Here is a 13870-nt window from a genome sequence, read left to right on the forward strand (position 1 = left end):
AGTGTGGCGTGACCACCTAAATAATGGCCGCGACGGAGACTAAGTCGTAACCTGTTACACCATAGCTAGTCGATATTGGAGTGCCCGCCAAAAAGCGCCTGTGATTACGAAATCGGCCTAGCGCGTGACTTCAAAATTACTCGCCCGATTACACCCTGAACTGTACTCCACTCGGTCCAATTTATTACCATTACCTTTTAAGTCGTTCCACAAAGGCACCTGTCAGGAAATGTTATTCGAAGCAAATTCATGAGTGAAAATGCCCCGTTGATAACGTGATAACCAGTAGAAACATCAATGGAAAAGCGTTCATACCGTTGTTAGTGGAACGTCACATAGAGAAAAAATAATAAGTCGCTGTGCAGCACTTTGTTCATGTACTATAAAATGTTTTTTTTTTCTTAAAAAGTGCTGTAATGTTTCGTTTTGCGAAACGTTTCGGGAATAACCCCTTTATCAGTCGCAAAGTTAAAACCGTTGAACTTTGCGACTGATGAAGGGGTTATTCCCGAAACGTTTCGCAAAACGAAACAACATTACAGCACTTTTTAAAAAAAAAACATTTTATAGTACGTCACATTAGAGAACCTGCTTTCTGCGTTCTTGCATTCTCATTACGCAACGACAGAGAAAGTAAAGGGAAGAAAATTGACCAGATCACAGGTTGGAATTAGTGCGGTCACACATTCTCTTCCTTCCCAAGGGGCTTAAAACAAGCTCGCTCCCAAGACTTTTTCTTACGCGGTTGCACCTGGATTTAATAATTATCACCAAAGAGTAAAAAAGTCAATGTACTTTATTTGTATTCAGTATTTTATACACACGGGTTGAAAACTACACGTTTTTATAGTTACGTTTGTTGTATAATTATATTTATATCTTCACACACGTCTCATACACACTTTGTAGACGATCTCGTCCCCATCGCCCGCTTTACTTTGGGTCAGCACCAATAGGCCTAAGGCATGATAGCGTCATAAGCTCAAAATTCACCACCAAGCCGCGTTTACGCAAATTATTCGCAACCTTTCGCCACCTTCATGCAGTTTTCACGTTGCCTTGGGAATTCGTTCATGATAATATTTATAATTTTGCACTTTGAAAGCGAGGCTTGGTGGTGAACAAGCCAGGTTGACGTAAACATGATAACGCTGGATTTCCACTGCGCGTTTTTTTTTTTTTAATTTTTTTTTTTTTTTTTTTTTTTTTTTTTTTTTTTTTTTTTTCCATAAGGGCTATTGCAAGAACACGCTCTGGTCAAGGTCGATTTTTTGGAGAATGCTCATTTTAGATTGTCAACCAGTCAGATTTGAGCATAGACTTTCAATAAAGCTCGTGAGGTCGACTTGTAGCAAGTCTAATTTGAGCATAAACGACCGAAGTCCGTGAATCGCGGACTGACCCCCCTTTTTTTTTTTTTTTTTTTTTTTTTTTTTTTTTTTTTTTTTTTTTTTTAACCCCCCCACCCCCCCCCCCAAACCCCCGCCCATACACATCGGACTTGGTCAGAGTCCGCGTTCTTGGAAAGCGGGCTCTGGGTACAGATTGACTTTGTCCAGCCTCGTGTCCATACCCTGTCGATTTTATAATTTGAGGCTGTTTTCTTCACACTTGTTGCAAATATATATATTCTATTTAATTACAGCTCCATGTTCTACATGTAGGTTATACCATCACTATTGATTCTTTTTAGTAAAATACTGTTTTCTTTGACGAGCATCAGGTTACGCCATTTTAGGCATTACTGTTACTTACAGACAGCCTGGTAAAAATTGGAACAGATCGAGAGAAAGTAAACCATTTTAGAACTATTAGGTTGCGCGGGAGGAGGGAAAGAAACGTTCTTAGTTCAGTTTGCCCAAAACGGCTTGACCAAGCTCCATTAGTGTAGGTTGTAATATTCTCTAAGTTTCGAGGCAATATGCTAGCAGATATCGATAAATGACCATCTACTCCTTCTACATGACGGTATTTTTTAACCGACAACTACAAGCTACTTCAGAACAGTCTCCCTGCTTTAAACATCAAGGTTCTATTTGAACATGTAAACCGGCCGACAAAATGATCTTTTTTCTGTAAGTTGTCAACCGTCAACTCCCATTCTCAATTAATCATTTCTTTCCAGACTGTCCAGTTTATTCCGCAGTGCTCAGTTCACCCAGGAGAGGTTTAAGCGCCTTGTTCGATCCTTTAGATGTTCCCATGTAAGACATGATAGCTTTCTTGACGTGATACCGTGACTGCTCTGGTAACACCTTGAGTTCCGTCAGGTTCATTCGCTGCCAGTCATTCATTGTTCGAGTGTGGTCGTCTTTCATTCTTTTCTGCGCTTTGGTCTCCTTGAGACGATTCATTTCGCTTCTGAGGAAGCAAAACACGAGGGACAATTATAACTGATATCGTACTGGGAGCCCTGGTACCTACTGGAACGGAATTGCTCCCCTTCGCCTATTGGTCAGCTACGATTTTTAATAATGTTTATCACCGCTGTTTGTTTTATATTTCAATCAAGTTAGATGGCCTAGAGTCTATATGGAACGGATCATTTTGCGAGATAAGGTTAAAGTTTCCTCCTCCTCCCCTCCCCCTCACGACAAACTTTGAGTTTCTACAATCAATGACGTCACCTCCGCGATTTTTTGAGCAGGGCGGAACAGCTGTACACAGGCTACAATCACTCAAATAATTAAGCTAATGTTTAGTTAGTGCTGTTTGTTTGAGTGTTTCCCCAATCCAGAATAAATATGCTTATAAAACGGTCAAATCTGTACTTTGAAAAGGAAGGAGAGGAGAAGGGGTTATTCGTGAATAATGAAATGATATTTTCTTCCGGGTTTTCTTTATGCAGTGGATCGTTTGGCCCCCAAGCAAGGCAGAGACAATCTTACCTGAATGGCTGTACATGTGAATAGTTCATGTTAAAATGTTGATATTCTTTTTGTTGGAATCTTGGATATTTTACTTTTGGTATCGGAGGGAGCCTGGTGCTTCCCTTGCTGCTGTCTTTGCCAGACACGTTCTTGCTCCTAGAGTGCGGCGAGAAAAAAACGCATTTATAAGAATAAACTTGATAGCTTAGTAAGCTCACGAATGTTTTATTTCACGGAATCACTAAGTTGTAACCATCTGAATGTCTTATACTAGAGCAATTTTTGATTGAGTGTCGTAAATCCAAACACAAAGTAATTTAAAAAATGTAAGTATTGACTCTGGCCAATCATTATCGACACAGATAATCAAGTAAACCAATAGGAACTCGAAGGTAAATAGATGTAACAGTAAAAAACAGGAAAGACAGTGAGTCAAGATTTAGCCTCCCACGCAGTCGTTCTTAGGGGCGATCGTGTTTCGTGGGGAGGAGTGAAACACGATGGCCCCAAAGAACGACTGCGTGGGAGGCTAGTCAAGATTGGTCTTGGTTTTACTTCTGATTGGTCGAGAAAGTGTAAGGCGCGAGTGTTTTAAACCATACATAAACAGCCAGTCACTAAGGAAAGTAAAGCAAAACCAAATTAAGCGCAAACGTACGAATGACTTTCGGCAATCGGTGAAAATCAATAAGTTTATTTTCCAAAAAGGATACATACCAAATTTGAGGCTTATAGAAACAGCGGGGTATTACTGAGTCAAATTTAGGGCCTGGGAAACTAAAAAAAAAAAAAAAGTAAAAAGACAAATTGTTAGTAAGATTTCATTTGCAGTAAAGTAACACACAGTAACTTAAGACATGATATGAGGAATCGACACTTGACAAGAAGACATCCCAATGTCACTTACTGATCCATTCTCCAGGATTCATCAGGATCTAATGGTTAAAAACAAAAAAGAGTAACTGTTATTATAAAGTTGTTCATGCATTATTATGATATCAATTGCAAAATGACGGGCTTCAAAACTTGCGTTACGTCAAAAAGTTCCTAGCCGTGATGAACCTCCTAGCTCACACAGCCTGCAGTCATAGTTTAACTATGCTGAGTTGAGGCGTTCTTGGCAAGAACACGTGTATCGCATCAGTCGCTCTTCTCAATTCTTCAAGGAACACTGCAGTTATTGTAGATCTAACTGTTGTTTCTGGAATGTTCTGACTGCCATACTCTAGTCTAAAATTTTGCAAGAATAAGCGGCGCACTGTTGAGACTTCATTGCTTCGATTTTAGTTTGTCATCTTGCTGTCAGCCTCAATATTCTGTAGTGATATACTAACCTACAAGCCTGAGAGACGTGGCTCTTGTACCCCACCCTGGACGGGGAACATAATCTACCTGCAAATAATAGAAAAGCAAAAAAATCTCATTACAGCGCTAAGATAAAGTACCTACGTGTCAACTTTGTTTTCAGCCTTAACAGAGTTCTTTAATTGGTTCACGAATCTCTTGCTTCTAAACCAATCAGACAAAAGATGTTACCTTCTTAGCCAATCAAAGGCAAACTTGACGTTTGCGCGCTTGCAAGGAATGTCTTTGCTCCGATTTTTGAGCTTTCTGTGACAACACCTTGCCAGGAGTCTTGGGATTTGCTTACTTAAATTCTTACAATAATCCGATATGAATAAACAAGGAACTGATCGTTTATATCAATTTGTACTAAAATTGATAGTGTAAATTATCGCTGTTTTAGATTTAGTTGATAATTTTAAAAATTATTCCTTCTTCCGGGCAAAAAGGATTTTCTTTTACAAGGTGTTAACGATCGAAACGTCAGCTGACAGCGAAGACGTACACCTGATGGTCACATGAGTAAAGCTAAGATACAGTACTTATTACCTACCTGGTCATTTATCATGTAATTTACAATGTAAGTGTTGTAGTAAGGTGACAGGTCATTAAAAATATCCGGAGTGTACGGCTTCCTAAAAAAATTAAAAACGACAACAAAATTACTACAAAATACTCTTGTTTGATTGCGGGTGTCTATATGATAAAGTTAACGTGCAAAAAGGAACCACATTATACCGAAATTTCAGTTACACTGAAATGATGATGATAAGTAAATAAAGGGACTAAAAATGTTTAATAAATTAACACTGAAAATATCAGGCCAAAACTATAGGTACATGAATAACGGAAGTGTTTAGAACACTTTTATCTCCAAACCCTCTAGTCTTTTAGCAATACATTTGACTAGTTCATCGACGTTATCACTCACACTTCAGGTTTGCTAACAAGTGTACTGTTGTCCACCATTTCTTTTTTGACACGTTGTAGTTCACATAGCATCTGAGAGCGCATGCGATTTTCTTCTTTTTCAGTTTCTCTGGGCCCAGATTCTTCTTCTTCTTCGGGAGCAGCTTTTACCTCTAGAGAAAAAAGGCAACGAAAATGTTTTAGAATGTCATGTCCCACTTTCAAACGAGTTTTTTTGTAGGTAAATATATAAGTAAAGCTATAAGTTTTGCGAGGATCGGGGTGAAGCGGCGAGACGATGAGGACCACGCTTTGATTACTGTATGATCGCGCATTGCACACTGCTTAATCACTTTTTTCTTTGTAACTAATAAAGTGAACTTTGACTATTGGTTGCGTTGTGAAGAACGGTCTCCAATTTTTTTAGACAGTATTTCAGGGCTTGACGTTGACAGCATTTAATTTCATTTTTTTAGAACATTATTCAGGCTGTCAATTTTACTTTAAAACTGTAAAGCAATTGAAGTACACAAGAGAGAAGAAAAATGCCCAAATACAGGCGAACGCAAACAGGCGAAAACTATCATAGAAATTACACCCTGGCACAAGTCTTTTTTTCACACTTGTATGAATTCACGAGTTTCTTTTAGTTTTATTTTCTTGCAAAGGAAAGCTTTAATATTAGCTAAAACAGTTATTGTTTGTTCTGTGAATCGCCGACAAAGAACTTCTAATTTGTGCACGTTCTACGGGAATTGGAGTGCTTGATCACCAGAGTCACGGGAAAAGTTGAACTAATGTATTTTGTTGACAATAGTGAAAACTTTGCGGATGTTGTTTCTGTTGGCAAGAAGCTGTGCAGCGCTTTTATTAGCTAGATATGTTTAACAAGTCCATGAATGTAAACATTTATCAATTATCGTATAACTACTGATTGTGGACACATTAAACTCTCATTACAGATCTGAACATGCCTTTACCTTGTTGAGTCTCTTCTTCGGCCATTTCTGATTGTAGCTGGAAGAACTACTTCGGCGTCCTACGAAGAAATAACTTTGTTTGAGCTAAAAGCGTTCTTTGCCAAACAGCCCTTTGTTGCAGTATCAATTTCAATGTAAACTAGCGAAGGACTTGTGTTATTTGTTTGGACTGAAAAGCGAAAACATATCTCTTAAAACTTATAGTTATTTGAACATCAGTACTTACCCAAACTAAAGCAAATAACAAAAAACTTTCGCAGGGATCTTGCGTTTGTGTAAAAAAGTTTGTCAAGTCACTAAGCTTGTGCGGAATATTGCTTGGTTTCTATGGAGATTACAGTACGGACTGGTCCCTTGGCGCTGTTACAGTAATTATGAGGGAATATTTGCATATCTATCGAAAAGTGATTAAGTATGCAAACAATAGAGAAGTGTGCTTACACTTTTGTTTAACCGCAAACACGTTTTATTTATCTTTGAAAGCGAATACCTGTATCATTTCATTTTGAACTTAAATCAATCGCAGTTCGCAATTTTTTCACAAAAAAAAACATAACGCGAAATTAGCTGCATGGGAGCATAGTTACCACTAACTATGATGGGAGTCGTTTTCAGTTATAATTCCAAGCACGTGATTTCTCTCTAGCATTCAGTCAAATACTTTCTAAAAAATCGAGGGGCAAATCTATAACGAACTGAAAATGGGTCGCAGACTTCCCAAACCATGTACAAACATCATTTTGTTCAGTAAGATCTTTTCTCAAGTCTGCTTAGGATGTGAATAGTCCAATTGTGCGCCAGTTTCCAAAATGGCGAAAAAAAAAACGAACTGACAAAAACGCAAACTGGCCAATTTGAAAGAGTAGAAAATGTTTGCTACGTTTCGCAAACTTTTTAATAGAGAAAAAAGAAACAATTTGAATTCACAGCCAAGTCAAAAACACCAGAAACAAAAATAAAACTCACTCAAACATCACTCTTTATTAACACCTCTGAACTATATGATACAGTTGCACGTTCAATATCTGCCTAACTACACCTATTTACACTTACATGAAAAAATAAAATTAAAAGAAAATCTTTCTAACTTTAATGCAATCTGCATTTAATTTTAAATTTCTTTGTTTTTTAAAAAAACTATTAATGTCAAACGCAATGTGTTTAAAATTTTGTGTAAAATGAATTGAATTTTCTTGGTAAATGGCTGGAACAAACACTCCTTTCAGTCCGGGAACAAGCGCCTAGTGAAGCATTCAAAGGGTTTCCGATTCTTGTTGTCCAATCACAAAACAATAGCACGACAGCATCACGTTGCGTAGCAACCTCTCTGACCAAAAACGCGGGCTCACTCATTTCTTCGACCATAAAGGTGCTTATTCTGCTGGCTGTTCTAATCATAATGAAAGTGAATTTCAACACGCAATTTGACAAACTTTACGACTGTGAGATTGGCGTAGGAGTGGATGCGTCCAGTTGTTTGGTCAGCGGCTTAAGTGCCTCGCTTGACCCTCGGGACGTCCCGAGATAGGACACAATGGCTTTCTTGATGTGGTATCTCGGACTGGGAGGAAGTTTCTTCAATTCAGACAAGTTCATTCGATTCCAGTCCTTGACTGTTCTGTCATAATCCGCCTTTGCTTGCTTCTCAGCTAGAGCCTCGTAAGTGTTGGTGAGATCAGTCCTGCAATAAGTGGATAATTCACTGTTGATGTAAAATACTCAAGCCTGGGGCAGTTGGGTGATGATACTGGAAGTGAATCTGTGGAGGTATCCCTACTGGGTGATGGGGAGAGGAGAGAGATGAGTGAGTGTGATGATGATTGGTTGATGACTGAATGATGATTGATTGATTGACTGATAATTGATTGATTGATTGATTGACTGATTAATGATTGAATATTGATTGATTGATTGATTGATGAGCCTCCCACAAGCCTTCTTTCTTTTAAGTAGGGAGAAGAGGGCAGAAGGAGGGAAAGGGGAGCTTGTTCCCATCAAAAATTTGGATCAGTCAATAGCTAATGCTTATTGCATGAAGAAATAAGTTGGGATCCGATCAAAATAAAGGTAAATTGACCCCTGAAATGTTCAGTGTCAGCGTATTTCATACCTGAAGTTGGCTAACTGGTCATACGTCATTTTGTGAGGCTGATAATGTGATTGGTTGAACTTTGGAAAATTTGGCATTGGTAAAGGAGGGAGCCTGGTACTGCCATGTTCATTACTGGACCGTGACAAATTTCTACTCCTGAAAAAAAGAAAAAAGAAATGTTCAACGAAAGTCACTGTGACAGTGATAGACTTGCCTACAAGTTGAGCTCACAGAGCGCAAAGCGTGAAAACCAAAAAAATTGGACTCCTCGATCTCGGGTCTTCTAAAAAAAGCGAAGGAGGGGTGGGGCTAGTATTGAGAACTGAACTTCATAGTGAGCACCCGGACACTTAAATCTAAAATCTACCAGCTCTAATGCTTCTTCTATCATTCTCTGTATATCCTTAAATACTTATATATGTATTCAAGTGAAAATGCCAGGTGCCTCAAGCAGTAAATAAGGTAATGACATTTCCAAAGTTTGTTACGAAAATAAATATCTTATTCTGAAAGGCTTGCAAAAGAAATAAGGACGAAAGTGACCATGGCCACTATCTTGAAGTTATCTTGATATTCTATGGATAGAAAAAACATAAAAGAATATATTAACATACCATTCAGCTGACTGGAAAAGCCTTCCAGGCAGTCTTGAGTGAGGAACTGGATTGGGAAAGCTGTCAAAAGTAAGATACAGGTTGACAATGGATGTTAGGAAAACTTAGGTAAGTTAAATTGAATCAAATAAATAGAGCAGTTTTCAATTGAGTGTCGTAAAACCAAAACCAAAGTAATTACTCTGGCCAATCACAATGGACACAGACAATCCAGTGAACCAATCAAAACTCAAAGCAAATACATGTGGCTGGCAGGAAGCGCGGGAAAATGTGCGCGAGCGAGTCGCGATTGGTTTTGGTTTTAGTTCTGATTGGCTGAGAAAGTGGCGTGAGATTTTTAAGTCAATCACTGAGCGTAGTTATGCAAAACCAAAGCAAACGCAATTTACTTTCGACACTCAAGTGAAAACCGCTCTAACAATGATACTTACTTATCCAGTTTCCAAGAGATCTCTGGATCTAAACACAGGGAAAAAATTAATATACGATTTATATTAATTACATTTTCTTTTATTGTACTCGAAAACTCAAAAAGTGATATTTAATTTTTTTTATATTAATTTTTATATTTTATAATAACATCTTATGTATTTTCTCCTGACTTATTTGCAAGAAACTTAAACATCATCAACTACTCTATATTTGTTTCACAGGACTAATGTTTTGATGAAATTCTGGAAGGAACACTAGTATGGAATGGTCAATCCAAGAATTTACCATTTATCGGTAATTCAAAATTATGATTCTCAGAATTTAAGACTTGATTCCAAATAAATTATTTTTAAAAAAGCAAAGATTTGTTGAGACCATCAGCTATACCCCTAGTGAAGACGAATATATTGGAGAAACTAAAAAGTTTATGTTATTGCCTAAGAATGCCCTTTGACAACTACCGGTAAGTGTGAGAAGCAGGAACTTATTAGGAACTACACTAATGGAAACATAACATGGAAGACGTCATTTCTTACCGACAACTCCAAGTGCTGTTGGTCTATGTCCATAACCTCTAACATGTGTTATTTCTTCCTGTTAAAGAGGAAAACAGCCAAACCAAACATGACTTTTCACTTTAAAGTTTCGGCTAACGACAATAACGTATAATTTTTTGGTTTGCGATCCTCAGTCCCTGTACTCCCATTTCCCAGTAAAAAAAATAGGTAAATCTCTAAAGCTCCCGGCCCCTCTGATTCGGTTCACATTTTAAGACTGTTAATTAGAACACTCAGTTAACTTTTTTATGACTGACGTTGAAGGGAAGATACTCATCATCTTCATCATTACCTGTTGAAGATCTTGGATTGTGCTGTTTACCATATACCGGTTGTAATAAGGCGACAGGCTGTTAAAAATATCAGGAGTAAATGGCCTCCTGTAGAGAAAAATTATAATTTAATTATAATTTGCATGTGTCATCTTGCGTAACTCCCAGAATTTTAAATGAAAATAGCACAAATTATATGCTGCTGAATCTGGGCGTGTGTTAATTCTGGTCAAGTTTGACATTTTTCCTGATAAAATGTTTCTCTTTTGAGAAAGTTTAAAATTCACATTTCAATTTAGAAAATTAAAATAATGCTTTTCTGGGTAAACATACAACATCCAATATTTAACCATGGGGATCACGCTTTGCCTAATATTTTACCATTCACAAATCTCTTTATTACAGAAATAAAAAACGCACCCGGGTGCATTGTTGAGTTATTTAAGCATGCGGGAATTTTTAAGAACACGAGAGAAGTGCATAGAGAAGCACGAGGCGAAGCCGAGTGCTTCTCGCACTTCTCAAGTGTTCTTAAAAATTCCCAAGTGCTTATATAACTCAACAATGCACAAGGAGAAAGTTTTTTATTTCTTTTATGAAATGTTGAAGAAATTGCGCGCGCTAAAACTCGTGACCTAAGCAGCGTGCATTATAACTCAATAAAGCACGCACGTGACGTATGCAGCGTGCTTTATGGAGCTATAATGAAGTCAAACTGACCAATCACAGCGCGCGCAATTAGTCAGACATTTTATAATACCCCATCAACGCCCCGCCGTCCCATGGCAACTTTTTTATCTGAATCTGCTCCTGAATGGTATTAGACAGATATAAGAGCTAAGGGTAATAGATGTCCCAGTACAGTAGTACCAGGTGCCTAAAACATTGTACATCATCTCTCACTTCCCCTTCCACTGAGCCCTCTCTAGAACAAATCTACTTACACTGGAGGTCTGTGAATTGATTGTTGAAATTCAACCATCTGAGTCTTCAGTCTGTTCAACTCTGCTACCATTTGCTGTGTCTTTTTGTCAAGGCGTGTGGAAGCTCTGGAGCTAGTGGGCTTAGAGGATCCCTTGTCCCTCTTGTCTGTGTGCCCATTTGTCTGTTTGCTTTCTTCACCTGCTTTCTTTGCATCGCTTCTTTTTTCTTCACCTTAAGGAAAATATTTAAATGTATGGTTTCAGATAATATCCATACCCACCCCATGGAGGAACATTGGAAGATCTGAGGGGGGGGGGGGGGGGATCTCAAAAGCAAAAGGGCCGCCGGAGCCGCACCCAGGAGACGGGGGGAGGAGAGGACAAGGGAGCCGGAGGGAGCACCACGGACCCACACCCAAAGCCGCCACGACGGACCGGCACGACGAGAGGAGGGCAGGCCCCGCCAGACCGGGGCGGGAACGGAGAAGGGGCGCGAGAGGCCCAATGACAGCCGGGGAGGAGAAGAGCGCGACAGGAGAAGGGAGAAGAGGGAGGAGGGGAGGAGAGAAGGGACCCGCCGGCCGCACCACGCACGGAGCCGAAGGAGGGAGAAGCCGCACCCGAGAGCCCAAAAGGAAAAAGGCGGAACACGAGTTACGGTATTTCAAAAGAAAGTATGAGCTAAAACAGAATTTCTGAAGGGGTGGGGTTGGGGGATACAACCAAAAAAACCTTTATACCTACATGGTGGGGGTATGGATTTTTTCTGGAACAACAGAATAACAAAGACATTAATTTAGTTCTTCTAGATCGTCTGGGTGTGAAAATTTTCTTGACTCTGAAGATGACTTCCACTCAGGTTGTCAAAATATCAGTCAACAACAACAATAATTATTTAATATTCTTTTTAGAACTACCCTCAACGAGATGATCACACTAGATGAAGTACACTCCTGGGCTCAAACCAACTACTATGAAGAAAACTCTTGAAGGAAAATACAAAAGGGGTAATTCAGCAATATTAAAGGGGTAGGCCACCCAGCTGTGCTTATGCTACTCATAATTTTATTATTTCAACTGATCAGCATTCACTGATCAAAATAATGTTTCACTCAACTGTTAACTGACATGCATTGTATTTCAAAAAGCTTTGTAATAATCCTGAATATGATGATTATATTGGACTCATGAAACTTCTAATTACTTTCAAGAGTTAATTTTCAATTCAAGGATTGTGTGTATTCATGACCATGCATCTTCTTCCTAGATCCTGTTATGAAATTTGTAAATTTTCAAAGTACCCCGGAAATGAATTGTATTTATAGGTTCTTATTCGGTTTATCGATGCACCAGTAGCGCTTACAAACAAGCTTACACAAAAGCTTGGCCTTTATCAGGATCTGTTTTGCCGAATTCATGATCACAACATAACACACATGTCAAGTTAATTTTTTTTAGATCTTCTGGTCTATAAAATTTCAAATCTCTAGCAAAGTGTTACAAGGCGAAAAGAATTCTACAGAACGTGTATATGCAAATACATCAAGCTTTCATGACCTGTGTGAGTTAATCGGTGTAATTAGCGACTTTACTCACTTTAGCTCAATCGCGCACGAAATTTCACAATGGCGCTGCTCGGATGCACGAATGTTGTTGTTGAAACTTGAAGTACACTTATCTTTATAATTGTCAAAGTCTAAACGGCCTGGATTTAAAATTTTGTTTCTTGTATATCATTCAATTCATATGCATTTCCGAAATGTGACTTTTCCTATAACAAGAAGCTTTGCGCAATTTTACGAGATATCAATTACCAGTGGTGGCTTTTGTATCATGGATGCCTTCTTCTTCATTAACTTCTTTGGCTTCTTGCTTTTCTTCGTCGTTGTGGTCTCTCTCCTTTTCCATAGGAACAAAATTAGAAAACGTTTCAATGCAGTGTAAAGTCTAATAGCCACAAAGCTGGCTCAAAGTCATCCCCAAGAGAACAATTAAGCTGAAAAGCTTCTAAACAATAACTTTCTTTGATGCGAGAGTCTCAAAGGATTTTCCAAATTAAACATAGTTTCGGTCATCTTACCTCTGTGTCGCTCATTGTATCGGAATTAAAGGAATCGCCGCTAAAGTTTGTTACAAGGCTGTGTTTTAAAATCCAAACGAAATTGTGAATATTTATGCTGGCTCATAGAATCATGCAGCAAATTAGAAGTAATCGAATAAGGTAAACGAACCTGATCCTGTTTCCATGGCAACATTGCGTTGAAGTCACTTAAAGGTGTCACATTACGATGAGAATTATTATTTGGCAAATATTATTGTTAATGAAGTGTTGAGTTGTCTTTAATTTTCTAAAAAAGAATACATCCTATTTATTTTTTATTGACAAGTTCTTTTCTCTTGTCATTGAAGTTGAAAATTTATGTAGACTGAAAAACAATTCACGGTCATTTATATCTGCTACGCCAGGACACGAAAGATCACGTTTGATCAAAATATGCAAGTAATTATAAGTTTTTTTTCCAAAGTACAAAATCCTGTTCATTATAAAATCTCATATAAAGTAGCAACCTGCCGAGGCATCGATAGAAAAAAGGTAAACAAAACTACACAGGCAGCCCAAACTCAAGATCTGAGACCATCAAAGGAATGATGAAGAACGAACTTTAAACCTCTGTAAAGATGAGTCTCCCATGAAGCAGTAAAGAAAGAAGTGACAAATTTTTTTTAGCTGACAGCTCAGAAATGTTTATGTAAATAATAGCTGGGAAGACTTTTGCCTCACAAATCACAAATCACCCTCTTTTAGCTCGGTTAGACTGACGGTAAGGACTTCTTAGAACCCATGGCTATCCCTTACTAAGAAAGCATTCGAGTTGC

General features: G+C 38.4%; 2 protein-coding genes across 3 annotated transcripts; both read right to left on the bottom strand.

The window, feature by feature from the left end:
- Positions 1–1495: 1495 nt before the first annotated feature.
- LOC144665963 (uncharacterized) lies at positions 1496–6627 on the bottom strand. Of its 2 annotated transcripts, XM_078527288.1 has the most exons (9): positions 6330–6627; positions 6104–6162; positions 5146–5296; positions 4764–4849; positions 4205–4258; positions 3778–3805; positions 3588–3647; positions 2889–3026; positions 1496–2361 (listed from the first exon to the last, which is right to left on the bottom strand). In XM_078527288.1, the coding sequence occupies exons 2-9, from the start codon at positions 6126–6128 to the stop codon at positions 2136–2138; spliced, it is 768 nt and encodes a 255-aa protein (XP_078383414.1). In that variant the 5' UTR covers positions 6129–6162; positions 6330–6627; the 3' UTR covers positions 1496–2135. The 2 variants fall into 2 exon arrangements, with proteins under 2 accessions (XP_078383414.1, XP_078383415.1); XM_078527289.1 differs by lacking the exon at positions 6330–6627 and having other exon boundaries at positions 6104–6295.
- A 438-nt stretch (positions 6628–7065) lies between these two features.
- Positions 7066–13236, bottom strand: LOC144665871 (uncharacterized). Its single transcript, XM_078527153.1, has 9 exons — positions 13074–13236; positions 12808–12892; positions 11015–11225; positions 10091–10178; positions 9778–9835; positions 9241–9268; positions 8810–8869; positions 8214–8351; positions 7066–7784 (listed from the first exon to the last, which is right to left on the bottom strand). Exons 1-9 carry the CDS (start codon positions 13086–13088, stop codon positions 7538–7540), a joined length of 930 nt encoding a protein of 309 aa, XP_078383279.1. The 5' UTR covers positions 13089–13236; the 3' UTR covers positions 7066–7537.
- Positions 13237–13870: the final 634 nt, after the last annotated feature.

Source organism: Oculina patagonica, chromosome 9 (assembly GCF_052425735.1).
Source record: "Oculina patagonica isolate OP01 chromosome 9, crgOcupat, whole genome shotgun sequence".
NCBI classification, from domain to species: domain Eukaryota; kingdom Metazoa; phylum Cnidaria; class Anthozoa; order Scleractinia; family Oculinidae; genus Oculina; species Oculina patagonica.

Excerpts from the sequence above, each read along its gene's own strand:
- LOC144665871 (XM_078527153.1), bottom strand. Across the intron at positions 9,836-10,090 it reads CAATCCAAGATCTTCAACAG|GAAGAAATAACACATGTTAG; the intron begins GTAATGATGAAG and ends CCTCTTTAACAG. Across the intron at positions 9,269-9,777 it reads AACAGCACTTGGAGTTGTCG|ATCCAGAGATCTCTTGGAAA; the intron begins GTAAGAAATGAC and ends CCCTGTGTTTAG.
- LOC144665963 (XM_078527288.1), bottom strand. The coding sequence starts at position 6,128 with ATGGCCGAAGAAGAGACTCAACAAG. Across the intron at positions 4,259-4,763 it reads CATGATAAATGACCAGGTAG|ATTATGTTCCCCGTCCAGGG; the intron begins GTAATAAGTACT and ends ATTTGCAGGTAG. Across the intron at positions 2,362-2,888 it reads TCACATGTACAGCCATTCAG|AAGCGAAATGAATCGTCTCA; the intron begins GTAAGATTGTCT and ends TTGCTTCCTCAG.